Here is a 17,154-nt window from a genome sequence, read left to right on the forward strand (position 1 = left end):
TTAAAAATTCAGACTGTCCCGTGGAAGTGCTGAATGCAGTCACCTGGCGGGATTTATCTTGAAGAGGAATTTCCCAATACCTGGTAAGAAGCTCGAGGTCAGTATATGGGTTGATTTTGGTGAAGAGACAAGCCGTTCTCTGAAAACCTTGCCAACCCATCAACATTTTGAATTAAATCTGAACTTAACGTCAGAACTTGTACATATAAAGCCCATTATTAATGTCACATTCAGTAAACTCAATATACAGTAATTTCTGACAAATAAAAAAATGATATCTTATCTAAATGGAACTCCGTGTACAGAATTAAATGATATTCCTCCATTTTACTTATCGTCAGGATCTGCCATTCCTAGCTTTGTGATACCAACCACGCTTACTATGTTATCAATGTTAGTAGTATTTTGCTGCTACGAGGCCTCTTTAAAATTCATCGTCGTGCACACATTACAAAGACACCGAAAGCAAGACTCACATGGTTAGGTATACACATGGTTTATTTAACTGGATACTACGCCGCGTGGACTCGGTGGGCAATGAAACAGCTTATCTTTCCCATAGCAGCAAATGACTTTCACACATCTTCTGTGATCTGGTCAAGCCTAAACCGATAGTGTAACTGAGTGAACTAGTCAGCTGAAACTACAAGTCAGGATAATGTAGTACAAACCTAACCGGCAAGTTACAAGTCTCCACCACAACGTTACAAGGGGTTAAGTCATCGTACTCAATGGGTTAAGTCATCGTACTCAATGGGTTAAGTCATCGTACTCAAGGGTCATCACCTGGGTTGTCATCGTACCTGGGGTTGTCATCGTACCTGGGTTGTCATCGTACTCAAGGGGTTAAGTCATCGTACCAAGCGGGGTTAAGTCATCGTACCTACAGTTAAGTCATCGCACCCAAGGGTTGTCATCGTACTCAATGGGTTGTCATCGTACCCAGTGGTTTCATCGTACTCAATGGGTTAAGTCATCGTACTCAATGAAGTCATCGTACTCAAGGGGTTGTCATCGTACTCAAGGGGTTGTCATCGTACTCAAGGGGTTGTCATCGTACTCCGGGTTGTCATCGTACTCAATGGTTAAGTCATCGTACTCAATGGGTTGTCATCGTACTCAATGGGTTGTCATCGTACTCAATGGGTTGTCATCGTACTCAAGGGTTGTCATCGTACTCAAGTTGTCATCGTACTAAGGGTTAAGTCATTGTACTCAAGGGGTTGTCATCGTACTCTAGGGTTGTCATCGCATCAAGGGGTTGTCATCGTACTCAAGGGTTGTCATCGTACTCAAGGGTTGTCATCGTACCAAGGGTTAAGTCATCGTACTCAAGGGGTTGTCATCGTACTCAATGGGTTGTCATCGTACTCAATGGGTTGTCATCGTACCAATGGGTTGTCATCGTACTCAAGGGGTTAAGTCATCGTACTCAATGGGTTAAGTCATCGTACTCAAGGGGTTAAGTCATCGTACTCAATGGGTTAAGTCATCGTACTCAATGGGTTAAGTCATCGTACTCAATGGGTTAAGTCATCGTACTCAATGGGTTAAGTCATCGTACTCTAGGGGTTAAGTCGTCGTACTCAATGGGTTAAGTCATCGTACTCAAGGGAACCAAGTCATCGTACTCAAGGGTTAAGTCATCGGCATAAATGGGGTTAAGTCATCGTACTCAAGGGGTTAAGTCATCGTACTCAATGGGTTAAGTCATCGTACTCAATGGGTTAAGTCATAGTACTCTAGGGGTTAAGTCATCGTACTCAAGGGGTTAAGTCATCGTACTCAATGGGTTAAGTCATCGTACTCAAGGGGTTAAGTCATCGTACTCAATGGGTTAAGTCATCGTACTCAAGGGGTTAAGTCATCGTACTCAAGGGGTTAAGTCATCGTACTCAAGGGGTTAAGTCGTCGTACTCAATGGGTTAATTCATCGTACTCAATGGGTTAAGTCATCGTACTCAATGGGTTAGGTCATCGTACTCTAGGGGTTAAGTCATCGTACTCAATGGGTTAAGTCATCGTACTCTAGGGGTTAAGCCGTCGTACTCAAAAGGTTATATAATCGTACTCAAGTGATTAATTCCTCACTCAGTGTATTTCGTGACGCATACACAAACAAACAAATGAAACAAACAAACACACACAACAAACAGTCAAACACAGACACGCACACTATAAACAATGATGAAAACAAGCAAACAAACAAACACACACAACAAACAGTCAAACACAGACACGCACAACAAACAGTCAAACACACACACACACACACAACAAACAGTCAAGCACGAACCGCACAACAAAATAAGCCAAACAAACACACACATATAAACAGTCAACACACATACACACACACACACAACAGTCTGAAACAAACACACACACACACACACACACACAACAGTCAACCACACACACATACACAAAAACGGTCACACACACACACACACACACACATCCTTGACCACCGAAGGGTCAAGACGTACCTAGCGCTCCTCTCGGAGCAGCCAGGTCAACTGTTAAGTTGGCCCATACCAACCCCCTCCCCTGAACCCTCCTCCCCACCGGAATATCAACAAGTTCTCGCCAGAAGTTACAATTTCATTTAGGAAAGGAACGGAACCAGTGTTAAACAGAGGTGAACAGTGGTGAACAGTGCTTAAGTCAGTGAGAACAACTCAACAGTAACAGTGGTACCCAAGTTGACCTTTCACACAGTGAGGTCCCAGGTACCCAGTGATAACGGCCCGTGAGACCGAACTACCAGCGATGTGTTAATCCGTCTACAATAGGAAGGCCTGGAACCACACCTCACTCATATAACACCATCTGTGAGGGAATCACTACACCACGTGAGGCCCCTCATAACACCATATGTGAAGGAGTTACTACACCACGTGAGGCCCCTCATAACACCATCTGTGAGGGAATTACTACACCACGTGAGGCCCCTCATAACACCATCTGTGAGGGAGTTACTACACCACGTCAGGCCCCTCATAACACCATATGTGAAGGAGTTACTACACCACGTGAGGCCCCTCATAACACCATCTGTGAGGGAATTACTACACCACGTGAGGCCCCTCATAACACCATCTGTGAGGGAGTTACTACACCACGTCAGGCCCCTCATAACACCATATGTGAAGGAGTTACTACACCACGTGAGGCCCCTCATAACACCATCTGTGAGGGAATTACTACACCACGTGAGGCCCCTCATAACACCATCTGTGAGGAATTACTACACCACGTGAGGCCCCTCTGCCCATCTGTGAGGAATTACTACACCCGTAGAGGCCCTCATAACACCATCTGTGAGGAATTACTACTACGTGAGGCCCCTCCTGCTTACCATCTGTGAGAATTACTACACCACGTGAGGCCCCTCATAACACCATCTGTGAGGGAATTACTGCGAGCCCCTCATAACACCATCTGTGAGAATTACTACACGTGAGGCCCTCACGCTTACCATCTGTGAGGGTACTGCACCACGTGAGGCCCTCTTACCATCTGTGAGGAATTACTACACCACGTGAGCCCCTCATATAACACCATCTGTGAGGGAATTACTACACCACGTGAGGCCTCATAACACCATCTGTGAGGAATTACTACACCACGTGAGGCCCTCATAACACCATCTGTGAGAATTACTACACCCACGTGAGAGCCCCTCATAACACCATCTGAGGGAATTACTACACCACGTGAGATCCCCCATAACACCACCTATGAGAACTACCACGTGAGTCCCTCCTAACACCATCTGGGAGGAATTTACCACGTTTTTGCTGTTCAACACCTACATTAATCTGTATGTTCACTGTATGTTCCTTTACCTTTCTATAATGAAGGCTATAGTTAAACCACCAATGTATGTAATAAGTCATTTATGTCCAATGTATATTTTCAGCCTTCGGGCTGCAGAACTTTTTCAATAAACCGTCAATTATTATTATTATTATTTTATTTTTCACACACAATCAAACACTCAAACACAAAAACCCACAACCAAAAAAAAAACATACAAACCACACATACAACAAACGAACCCCCTCCACACACACACACACACGCACACACACAAAAGGTCAAATACACACTCAACAAACACATGACGCACACACAAACAAACACAGACAGCAAACACAGACAAAGTATACATACATAAAACAAACAGACAAACACACACAAACACACACAGGAGAGAAACAATCACTGATTCAATTATAAAGATGCGGGCGAGGTGAGCTATAATAATGGTGGCGCCATCACTACCATCACGGTGAACCACTACCATCAGGGTGAAACACTACCATCATGGTGAACCACTACCATCAGGGTGAACCACTACCATCATGGTGAACCACTACCATCAGGGTGAAACACTACCATCATGGTGAACCACTACCATCAGGGTGAACCACTACCATCATGGTGAACCACTACCATCAGGGTGAAACACTACCATCATGGTGAACCACTACCATCAGGGTGAACCACTACCATCACGGTGAACCACTACCATCATGGTGAACCACTACCATCATGGTGAACCACTACCATCATGGTGAACCACTACCATCAGGGTGAACCACTACCATCAGGGTGAACCACTACCATCAGGGTGAACCACTATCATCAGGGTGAACCACTATCATCAGGGTGAACCACTACCATCAGGGTGAACCACTACCATCATGGTGAACCACTACCATCATGGTGAACCACTACCATCAGGGTGAACCACTACCAAGGTGAACCACTCCATCACGGTGACTACCATCACGGTGAAATACTACCATCATGGTGAAACACTACCATCATGGTGAACCACTACCATCAGGGTGAACCACTACCATCAGGGTGAAACACTACCATCATGGTGAACCACTACCATCAGGGTGAACCACTACCATCAGGTGAACCACTACCATCAGGGTGAACCACTACATCAGGGTGAACCACTACCATCAGGGTGAACCACTACCATCAGGGTGAAACACTACCATCATGGTGAACCACTACCATCAGGGTGAACCACTACCATCAGGGTGAACCACTACCATCAGGGTGAAACACCATCAGGGTGAACCACTACCATCAGGTGAACCACTACCATCAGGGTGAACCACTACATCAGGGTGAACCACTACCATCAGGGTGAACCACTACCATCAGGGTGTACTACCATCATGGTGAACCACTACCATCAGGGTTGAACCCACTCCATCAGGGAGAACCCACTACCATCAGGGTGAACCACTACCATCAGGGTGAACCACTACCATCAGGGTGAACCACTACCATCACAGTGAACCACTACCATCACGGTGAACCACTACCATCATGGTGAACCACTACCATCAGGGTGAACCACTACCATCACGGTGAACCACTACCATCACGGTGGACCACTACCATCACGGTGAACCACCATCAGGGTGAACCACTACCATCAGGGTGAACCACTACCATCAGGGTGGACCACTACCATCAGGTGAACCACTACCCATGGTGAACCACTACCATCAGGGTGAACCACTACCATCAGGGTGAACCACTACCATCAGGGTGAACCACTACCATCAGGGTGAACCACTACCATCATGATGCCACTACCATCATGATGCTACCATCATGATGAACCACTACTATCAGGGTGGACCCTACCACCAGGGTGAACCACTACCATCAGGGTGGACCACTACCATCAGGGTGAACCACTACCATCAGGGTGAACCACTACCATCAGGGTGAACCACTACCATCAGGGTGAACCACTATCATCAGGGTAGACCACTACCATCAGGGTGAACCACTACCATCAGGGTGAACCACTACCATCAGGGTGAACCACTACCATCAGGGTGAACCACTACCATCAGGACCACTACCATCAGGGTGAACCACTACCATCAGGGTGAACCACTACCATCAGGGTGAACCACTACCATCAGGGTGAACCACTACCATCAAGGTGAACCACTACCATCAGGGTGAACCACTACGTCAGGGTGAACCACTACCGTCATGGTGAACCACTACCGTCAGGGTGAACCACTACCGTCATGGTGAACCACTACCGTCAGGGTGAACCACTACCATCAGGGTGAACCACTACCATCAGGGTGAACCACTACCATCAGGGTGAACCACTACCACAGGGTGAACCACTACCACCAGGGTGAACCACTACCATCAAGGTGAACCACTACCATCAGGGTGAACCACTACCATCAGGGTGAACCACTACCATCAGGGTGAACCACTACCATCAGGGTGAACCACTACCATCAGGGTGAACCACTACCATCAGGGTGAACCACTACCATCGGTGGACCACTACCATCAGGTGAACCACTACCATCAGGGTGAACCACTACCGTCATGGTGAACCACTACCGTCAGGGTGAACCACTACCGTCATGGTGAACCACTACCATCGGTGAACCACTACCATCAGGGTGAACCACTACCATCAGGGTGAACCACTACCATAGGGTGAACCACTACCACCAGGGTGAACCACACCATCATGATGAACCACTACCATCATGATGACCCACTCCATCGATGAACCACTACCATCAGGGTGAACCACTACCACCAGGGTGAACCACTACCATCACGGTGAACCACTACCATCAGGGTGAACCACTACCATCAGGGTGAACCACTACCATCAAGGTGAACCACTACCATCACGGTGAACCACTACCATCAGGCGAACCACTACCATCAGGGTGAACCACTACCATCAGGGTGAACCTACCATCAGGGTGAACCACTACCATCAAGGTGAACCACTACCATCAGGGTGAACACTACCATCAGGACCACTACCATCAGGGTGAACCACTACCATCAGGGTGAACCACTACCATCACGGTGAACCACTACCATCACGGCGAACCACTACCATCAGGGTGAACCACTACATATCCAGCCCTCTCCTTGTTCTTTCCATCTCATTCGTGTTCTCTTTTTTCATTCCTTTACATCTCTATGATTTCTTTCATTCTCATTTTTCAATTCCAGTTTAATTTATCAATCTCTCAATCTTCCTTCTCTGTCTCTCTCTCTGTGTATTTAGGTGTCCAATACTCAGGTTAGGTTAGGTTAGGTTAGGTTAGGTTAGGTTAGGTCAGGTTAGGTTAGGTTAGGTTCCTTTAAGTAGATAAAATTATCTTGTCATCACGGTATTGTCGCCATATTATTATTATTATTATTATTATTATTATTATTATTATTATTATGACAATTCTTGTGTCATTCAAAAGGATTTCTGGTGTAATGCAACGGTGTGAAGTCCCAATGATGACGAGAGAGGAGAGGGAGGAGAGAAGGGAGGAGAGGGAGGGAGAAAGAGGGGTGAGGGAGGAGGGAGAGGGAGAAGGGTGAGGAGAGAGGAGGAGAGAGGGAGAAGAGGGTGAGGGAGGGAGAGGAGAGAGGAGAGGGTGAGGATGGAGGGGGAGATGGAAGAGGGTGAGAAGGAGGGTGAGGAGGGCAGGGGAAAGAAGGAGAGAGGGTGAGAAGGGAGGGTGAGGTGAGGAGAGGGAGAGAGAGGGGTGAGAGAGAGGAGAGGGGGAGGAGGGAGAGAGGGTGAGGGAGGGAAGGGTGAGGGAGGGGCGGGGGGTAGAAGGAGAGAGAGGTGAGAAGGGAGAGTGGAGAAGAACGTATATGTAAAACGCTAAACAGGAGAACCTAACTTCCCTACCCACATTCTTCCCTTGTGAGAATGTGTAATAATTAAAAGCCAAGCATTCATAAGATAACAAGACGCTACACAGGTTCTGCCTCCTCACACCACTATAAAGAACGTAGGGTTTTGTTCAATAGTTGTCCTGGTAACGACGACCTACGATAACTGTGAATCAGGTCAAATATAGTGTTGTTTGTTATTGTAGATGATAAAACTGACCGAGCCATAATGTAATAAACAAGGCCTGGATAACAATGGCTTTAATCTTTAACAATGATGATTTAACCCTTTGAGGATGATGATTTAACCCTTTGAGGATGATGGTTTAACCCTTTGAGGAAGATGGTTTAACCCTTTGAGAACCATGATTTAACCCTTTGAGAACCATGATTTAACCCTTTGAGGATGATGGTTTAACCCTTTGAGAACCATGATTTAACCCTTTGAGGATGATGGTTTAACCCTTTGAGAACCATGATTTAACCCTTTGAGAACCATGATTTAACCCTTTGAGGATGATGATTTAACCCTTTGAGGATGATGATTTAACCCTTTGAGGACGATGGTTTAACCCGTTTAATCTATCACTTTGAAATGACTAATTAGAAGCCTAAAATAAACCTAATCTAACCTTACCGAACCCTGAATGACCAGCATTTCCCCCAGTACGTGAGCACCATATTAGTTTTTCATCTGATGAGTGATATGTGACTCCTTTTTTTATGAAATTATATGTAACTTTTATATGCAATTTATTTCATACATGTTAATGGTAAAATAAAAAGTTAATTAAATATATTACCTGTATTCAAAGAAACTTAATAAATATTTTACCTGTAAAAGAGGGATTTAGACCACCTGATTTTCTCCCAACATTCGACTGGTTACGTATTTTTAATGTCCAACAAAAATCTCGTCCGTCCATTTACCTGGGTGGAAAAGAAAAAAGTTTACTTCAGATATTTTTCGAAAAAGTAACATGTATGTAATTTAGTTTCTTTATTGTTATTTTTTTCGTAAACTTAAAATATGCATAAATAGTTTTTTCGTGGAATTTTTCTCATTAGGGAAATTTTTAAAAGACTTACAGTATAGTTATTTGAATTTACCTACTTCGACCTTCGTATTAAACCAATCAAGAAAAAAAATTCTTCTCCCTTAAAACACAATCTTACACCCTAAAAAATAAATAAATAAAAGCTTCAAAATAACTAAACAACAGATCTACTTTTATTTTCCTCCCCATTTACTTATTTTCCGCTTTTGTTTCTACCTAAGATATTGTGGCGCCGTTTTCTGTGAGGAGTATAGTTTCCCCCCCGACATTGACTGGATAATGGTTTATTGGCGTCGGGGAGGGAGATGAAGGAGCCTTTCTGTGGGACGGGGATATTATTTAACATTATCTTGTAATTCTTAAAGGTAGCGAGATTATTTAACATTTAAATAGTGAAAAAAATTTACAATCCCCTGTAGAGATAATATTTACAATCCCCTGTAGAGATAAAATTTACAATCCCCTGTAGAGATAATATTTACAATCCCATAATAACAATACTAACACCTACTGTACAACGGTGACACCCATTCTGCATCTAGCCTAACTTAACAATACGTAGCTTAACCTCACCTCAGCCCACCCACCCCCCCCCCCTTTAAACGCCTACCTCACATCTTAAACTCACCTCTACCCCTTCACTTCACCTCACCTCACCTCACCTCACCTCACCTCCACGGCGTAGCTTCAAAACAACAATTATCAAAGTGTCATCAGTGAGTCTTGGCGAATCAGAAGTTCTTAATATGCCTAATAGGAATTGATACCTGAGACTTTGTGGGCCCCCGGGTGATGGCCAGGAGGAGGAGGAGGAGGAGAAGGAGAGAGAAGAGGAAAGAGAAGAAGAGGGGGAGTGGATGATAAAGAATAGACGAGTCACAGATGGTTTATTAACGGATAAATAAGACAAACAGAAAGACATGTTGTGTGCTGTAATAAAATAATGATGGATACATACAGGTCAAGGGAAAATATATCATAGTTGACTAAACAAACTCGATTCAATTTTCTCTTCATAAATCTAATCACCAAACTCCAACAGTAAGACGACAGATACACACACACACACACACACACACACACACATATATATATACTACATATATTCTGGTATAGCAGCTGCCTGGAATATATAAATAAATATAGTCAGCTGTCAGTATATTAGTTCAGGAGAAATTACACATAAACATTTCACTTTAGACTTTAATGTGAAGGATATGTTACAAGTTTCATCCTTAACCTTTGGTGTTGATTGGGATATATTATGGTTTAGTGAGGATATATTCTGGTATAATTTATCCAACATTAAGGATATACTCAGTAACCTTGGATATGTGTGTGTGTGTGTGTGTGTGTGTGTGTGTTTCACCTTTTAAGATATATTAGTGTTTTTGTATTTATTTTTTAAATTCGTGTTTCATGTTTTACAATGCTAATGTTATTTTTTCGTGTTTTTACTGATATTAATGTTTTTTTTTTTTGGGGGGGGTTATTTCTACTCTACTATTGTTAACTTATTCCTGTGTTTTATTTTTGGTTTATTTTACTTATTTATTCTGTTTAATCCCGGTTTTATTTATGGGTTATCATTGTTTATGGTTTAATCTTGGTTTATTAATCTGTGTTTCTTCGGTGTTTCAGTTCTATGGATGTCACCGTCCTCAGCAGGGTGGTGACGGCTTGGTGAGGCGTCGGTTTATGTGTACTGGTGATCTACGCTTCCACCCTACCCTGAGGTGAGCTCCGTGTGTGTGTGTGTGTGTGTGTGTGTGTGTGTGTGTCCCACTGAATCACTCACGTCATGACTTCATCAATACATACGCCCCAACACTGGATGCAGAGGATGACATCAAGGAGGCCTTTTATGTCGACCTCGAAAGCGCTAACCTCTATCCCCAGAGAAGATAAGGTTGTGCTCCTTGGTGACTTCAATGCCAGAGTTGACAGAGATGCTGACATTTGGCAGGGAACCATAGGGAGAAATGGACTAGGCAAGTGTAATCCCAACGGCCTACTCCTCCTCACCAAGCGTGCTGCACACAACCTCATTATCACCAATACCTTGTTTAGGCAGGCTGACAAATTCAAGGGTTCGTGGCAACACCCACGATCCAAACACTGGCATCTCATTGACTACATCATTGTCAGAGAAAGAGATCGATGAGATGTCCTCATCACCTGAGCCATGCGTGGCTCAGACCACTGTGACATTGATCATCGGCTCGTCAGAGCCAAGCTCTCACTTCATGTCGCCCCAAAACGGCGAAGGCAGCAAGCCTCCAGAAGAGGTTTTAACAATAAGCGTCTGGAGGATCCAGCGGTACCACATGCTTTCAGAGAGCAGCTCGAACATGGGCTGATAAACAACCCAACAGCAAACAACGTGAATCCCAGTGTCGAATGGGGGTATTCTCAGCACTGTCAAGACAAAATCCTGCAGAGAGATCCTCGGCCAGATCGAAAGAATACACCAGGACTGGTTTGATGAAAATGACCTGGCAATCAATGTACTCATCGATGATAAACGTGCTGCTTTTACTGACTGGCAGAACAACCCTCAGTCTCGGACCAAAGCTGATACCTTCTGCAAGAAGAGAGCGGAAGCCCAGAGGGAACTTCGCAATCTAAAGAACGACTGGCTTAAAAATAAAGCATGTGAAATGTAAACCTTGCAGATTAACACAAGACCCGTGAATTTTTCAGGTACACTAAAACATTTTATGGGCCAATCACTGATGGCGCAGCCTCCCTCCACTCATCCGATGGTAACTTCCTGATTAAAGACGATGAAGGCCTCCTTCAGCACTGGAAAGAGCACTACCACTCGCTGCTCAATCAAAATACCGTTGTGTATGTCTTGACTACCCAGTAGGTCCCTCAGCATCCAGTGCTGACCCACCTCAACTATCCTCCATCCCTGGATGAGGTAGCTACTGCCATTAAACAGGTGAAGAATTACAAAGCCTCAGGGCCTGATGGAATCCCAGCCGAGGTGCATAAAGCAGATGGACCTCTGCTTACCAGCCGTCTCCACTCTCTCCTGGAGAATATATGGGGGGGGGGGAAATATTCCCCAAGCTCTTAAAGATACCACCATCGTCAGTATTTATAAGAACAAAGGAGACCGGTCAGCCTGTGGCAACTACCGTGGGATCTCACTGCTGTCTGTAGCTGGCAAGATCATCGCCCGAGTCCTCTTAAACAGACTTCTTCCTGAGGCAGAAAACTTCCTCCCAGAATATCAACGTGGCTTTAGACCATCACGTGGCACCACTGACATGATCTTTGCTGCCCACCAGATCCAGGAAAAGTGCAGAGAACAACGTCGTGACTTGTACATGGCCTTCATCGACCTAACCAAGGCCTTCGACTCAGTCACCAGGGAAGCCCTCTGGTGGACCCTCAGCCGTTTTGGCTGCCCACCAAAATTCATCGCCATTGTGAGGCAACTCTACGATGGCATGGACGGCAGTGTCCTGCACAATGGCACCCAGTCTGAGTTCTTTCCCATCCAAACAGGGGTTAAACAAGGATGTGTACTGGCACCAACTCTCTTTTCCATTTTCTTGGCTGCCTTCTTTACTCGTGCCAGTGCCAATTTAGCCCACCGGGGTGGACATCCAGTACCGGGTGAAGGGTCTTTTCAACATAAGACGACTCCAGGTAGGAACAAAGGTGTCGACAGCTTCCATTACTGAACTTCAGTATGCAGACGACCTCACCCTTGTTGCTCACACTGAGCACGACCTACAGGAGATCCTGAACACCTACGCAGATGCGCTTGTACACTTCGGCCTTGGGGTGAATGTGCGTAAGACTCAGTTTCTCTTTCAGCCTGCCCCTGGGTCAGACACACCTCCACCATCCATCCAGCTTAACGGTACTACACTCTCTAATGGGGGTAGGGTACGATTCAGCGCCGCCATTCCAGCACCGATGTTTCAGCACCGCCGTTTCAATGCCAGCCCATTTCAGCGCCAGCCCATTTCAGCGCCAGACTATTCAGCGCCAGACTATTCAGCACCAGACTATTCAGCGCCAGACTATTCAGCACCAGACTATTCAGCGCCAGACTATTCGGCACCAGACTATTCAGCACCAGACTATTCAGCGCCAGACTATTCGGCACCAGACTATTCAGCACCAGACTATTCAGCGCCAGCTATTCGCGCCGAACTGTAGCCAGCGCCAGACTATTCAGCGCCAGGCTTATTCCAGCGCCGAACTATTCGGCGCCGAACTATTCGCGCCAGACTATTCAGCACCGGGCGACTATTCAGCACCAGACTATTCGCGCCGAACTATTCAGCGCCGAACTATTCAGCACCAAACTGTTCAGCACCAGCGAACTATTCAGCGCCGAACGCTATTCAGCGCCGAACTATTCAGCGCCGAACTATTCAGCACCAGACTATTATTCAGCACCAGACTATTCAGCGCCAGACTTCATTAAGCGCCAGCGGAGCTATTCAGCACCAGGCTTCTGTTCGGCGCAGAACTATTCCAGCGCGCCAGACTATTCAGCGCCAGACTATTCAGCACCACCAAATCAATAATTTATTCAAAGAATCATACATATGTATGAGATTGGTTTATTTAATTAAAAATTAAAAAAAACATTTAAAATCGTTTAAAAGAAAAGGTTAGCTTTATTTTTAGTGTGATAAATTGTGCGCAATTGCACGCAGATATTCTACTTCATTTCAGCTCCCATATTCAGAAACAATTTTTAATATTCTTTCATCTGCTTTTCTGCATTTCAGTAATTTGGGTTGAGGTTCATGCCCAGCTGAAAGGTTCTCGAAATATTCAACCCGTCCTTTTCGGACTCGTTTAAGAGCATGGATGAAGTTCCATATGGTTGGTTGCAACAGTTGGCCTCGTAGTCGTCTGTTTGCAGCCTCAGCATGGTTATTGGTTTTATCTTCTCCTTGTAAAGTTCGTTGGTACATGTCCCTCATCTCTGTGGGGAACAACGGTTGTCTTCTCCCAGTTCCTCTCCGGTATGGACGACCAATATAAAAGTCTTCAAACCAATTTAAAAGCGGAACCAATTCTCCAGACAAGTCCGTTGCAAGAGCATCCACGTGACGGTCAATGTCATCATTTGGTACACGTTAATGAAAGACAGATAGTTTCCGAGTTGAACGGAACGCACAGGCGCTGAAAGGTCTCGGCGCTGAATAGTCTGGCGCTGAAACGGCGGCGCTGAAACGGCGGCGCTGAATTGGGCCATACCCTTCTAATGTTATCCACTTTCGGTATCTCGGTTTCCACCTGTCCACCTCCGCAAACATCGATGAAGAGATTCAGCATCGAATCAGATGTGCATCTCGAGACTTTGGCAGACTCCAAAGCCGTGTCTTCAGCTATAAGGTGCTGAAATTATCTACAGAACTGCACGTATATCGAGTAGTGGTCCTACCCACCCTGCTATAATGCTATATGGCAGTGAGACTTGGGTCACATACAGGAGGCACCTCAAGGTACTAGAAAACTTTCACCAACGTAGTCTACGTTCCATCCTCCGAGTTCACTGGGAAGATAAGAGAACTAATGCCAGTATTCTTGCTGACACCAACAGTAGGAGCATCGAGGCTACCGTTATCCATGAACAACTACGCTGGACTGGCCAGACAGTAGACTGCCAAAGCAGCTATTTTACAGTCACCTAACGAATAGTAAACGTAACGCCGGTTGGCAATTGAAAAGGTATAAGGATAGTCTTAAGACAAACCTGAAAAAGTGCCAAATCGACCCCTTCACCTGGGAGTCGATCACTCCACAGCGTAACACTTGGAGGAGCACCACACGAAAAGGTTTCAATACTTACGAGTTAGCCCGACTGCAAACCGAGGCAGATAAGCGCCAACGCCGGAAAGACTGCCGGTCCCGTGTCGGCCTCTTTAGTCACCTCAAAACTCACCAACCTAGGTGACATCCTTAATAACTCATATCATTGTATCATAGCTGGATGATCGTCATACTTGATTCCGGGTGACAGCAAAGTAGTAGTAGTAGTAGTATGTGTGTATGTGTGTGTGTGTGTGTGTGTGTGTGTGTGTGTGTGTGAGAGTGTGTGAGTGTGTGTGTGTGTGTGTGTGTGTGTGTGTGTGTGTGTGTGTGAGAGAGAGAGTGTGTGTGTGTGAGTGTGTGTGTGTGTGTGTGTGTGTGTGTGTGTGTGTTACTATACCACTCACCACCACCATCTCCCCTCTCCACCAGGTACTGCACCTACAAGACGGAAGTCCCGGACAAGCTGTGTAACAACAGCGTCTCCAACCAACAGATCATTGGACACGACCACACCCGGACCACCACCACCAAGTCCACTCCTACTACCACCACCACCACAACTACCACCACTACCAGACCTACCACCACTGCTACTACTCCTTCTACCACCACAGCCGCCGCCCCTGTTGCTGGTGGTGGTAGGGATGATATTCCTAACCTCGTCCGGGATTCGAACACAAGACCTGTCTCTGACTTGACTGATATTGAAAGAATCACTCAGGTCATTAAAGGTCAATTATTGAATAGGAATAAGTCTAACAACAGAGGCACATCCCGAGACTGAAGAATAACTACTACCCCTGACGCTACTACCCCTACCACTACTACCACAACCCCTACCACTAGTACTACCACTACTATTACCCTCACCACCACTACCCACTAATATCCATTACTACCATTGGACCACGACCAGAACAACACTAACCACCACCACCATTGTTACCACACGATTTCTTCATCAGTATCACCATAACCTAACCATCACCACAACCACCAATACAACTACCACCATAACCACCACTTTTACCATTATCCCTCTTACACACACACACACACACACGCACACACACACACGCAAGGTGGAGGTGGTAGCTGTGGTGCCGCATACTCACATCTACCACAAAATATTTCCCCTGCCGAGAGAGAGAGAGAGAGAGAGAGAGAGAGAGAGAGAGAGAGAGAGAGAGAGGCAACAATGGTTCAACAATGGTAAAAATTTTAGTGGTTAAAATGTTACAAGATACATTATAGTCCCAATTTAGTAGTTAGTTAGCCCCTACTAGTTTAATTTATTCACTGTTATTGTTGTTATTGTTAGTGTTATTGTATTGTTATTGTTCAGTTATTTATAATTTTAAAACCCTAATTTATACGGTGTTTGTGTATCTTTAGTAAAGTTAGCACAATAAACGGATTATTTTTATTTACCTGTTAACCTTTATTAATCAAGACTAATTCCCTGAGAGAGAGAGAGAGAGAGAGAGAGAGAGAGAGAGAGAGAGAGAGAGAGAGACAACCACTGCAGTTCATAACTTGTTAATACTCCGCTACACATCACCTTAATTGGCAACGTCAACTACCTGTCATGTTTGGCTGTTGAGTGGCAGCCATCTTGAGGATCACCTCAACATTAGCCTTCAACGTATTTCACCTGATTATTAATCATTCTAACCTAACCTAACCTAACCTAACCCTAACCAAATATAACGTAACTAAACCTAACATAAACGTAACGCAACACTAACTTAACCTAAAGTAAACGTAACCAGATCCTAACCTAACCTAACCTAACCAGATCCTAACCTAACCAGACCCTAACCTAACCTAACCTAACCTAACCTAACCAGATCCTAACCTAACCAGATCCAAACCTAACCAGATCCTAACCTAACCAGATCCTAACCTAACCTAACCAGATCCTATCCTAACCTAACCCATAGGATTCGGGCGGTTAATCAGAAGGTAAAATAAACTGGGGAGGGAGAGAGGGAGGGTAGGGGGGGGACTAATCTTCAGGTGATTCCGTTAATCTTAGTTAATTCGCTTTCCAGAAATCCGTCCTTAATTTGTGTTAAGTTTCAAGTCGATCGGTTGAACAGTTCTTCCGAAACTCCGATCACTGCTTCGATTATCTTCTTGGAGGAGTCGTTTAACGGGACTGAAGTGGGCACAATACTGAGAGAGAGAGAGAGTGTGTGTGTGTGTGTGTGTGTGTGTGTGTGTGTGTGTGTGTGTGTGTGTGTGTCGGTAATAATACACAGAAGAGCATTACTGTACATTACATCAGTTATAAACACAAACGCTATTAATAAAAACACAGAACAACTAATTTCTCCTGGGAAAAATAAATAAATACAAATATAAATAAAAATTAAAATCAAAACAATTAAACAACACTTCCTTCAGTCCTACGACACCTGTATATAAAGGTCGAGCGAGGTGTTATATTCTTTCTGTCTGGTACCACTACAGCAAGCAACCGAGCACCAAGTGATGGACGCACAGTAATGGTGATATTATACAGGGTACAATTGGTGGGTGTGTGTGTGTGTGTGTGTGTGTGTGTGTGTGTGTGTAATAA

At 44.9% G+C, this 17,154-nt stretch overlaps 1 protein-coding gene across 1 annotated transcript in view; it reads left to right on the forward strand.

Annotated features, from left to right (window-relative positions):
* LOC121865619 overlaps positions 1–15,759 on the forward strand; it is a 34,364-nt gene extending 18,605 nt beyond the window's left edge. Inside the window, exons 4-5 of the mRNA XM_042365140.1 lie at positions 10,416–10,510; positions 15,000–15,759. Coding sequence (XP_042221074.1) covers positions 10,416–10,510; positions 15,000–15,354 — 450 coding nt within the window. The 3' untranslated portion in view covers positions 15,355–15,759. The remainder of the gene's footprint in view (positions 1–10,415; positions 10,511–14,999) is intronic.
* The last annotated feature ends 1,395 nt before the right edge of the window (positions 15,760–17,154 follow it).

Source organism: Homarus americanus, unplaced genomic scaffold (assembly GCF_018991925.1).
Source record: "Homarus americanus isolate GMGI-L3 unplaced genomic scaffold, GMGI_Hamer_2.0 scaffold29158, whole genome shotgun sequence".
Classification (NCBI taxonomy): domain Eukaryota; kingdom Metazoa; phylum Arthropoda; class Malacostraca; order Decapoda; family Nephropidae; genus Homarus; species Homarus americanus.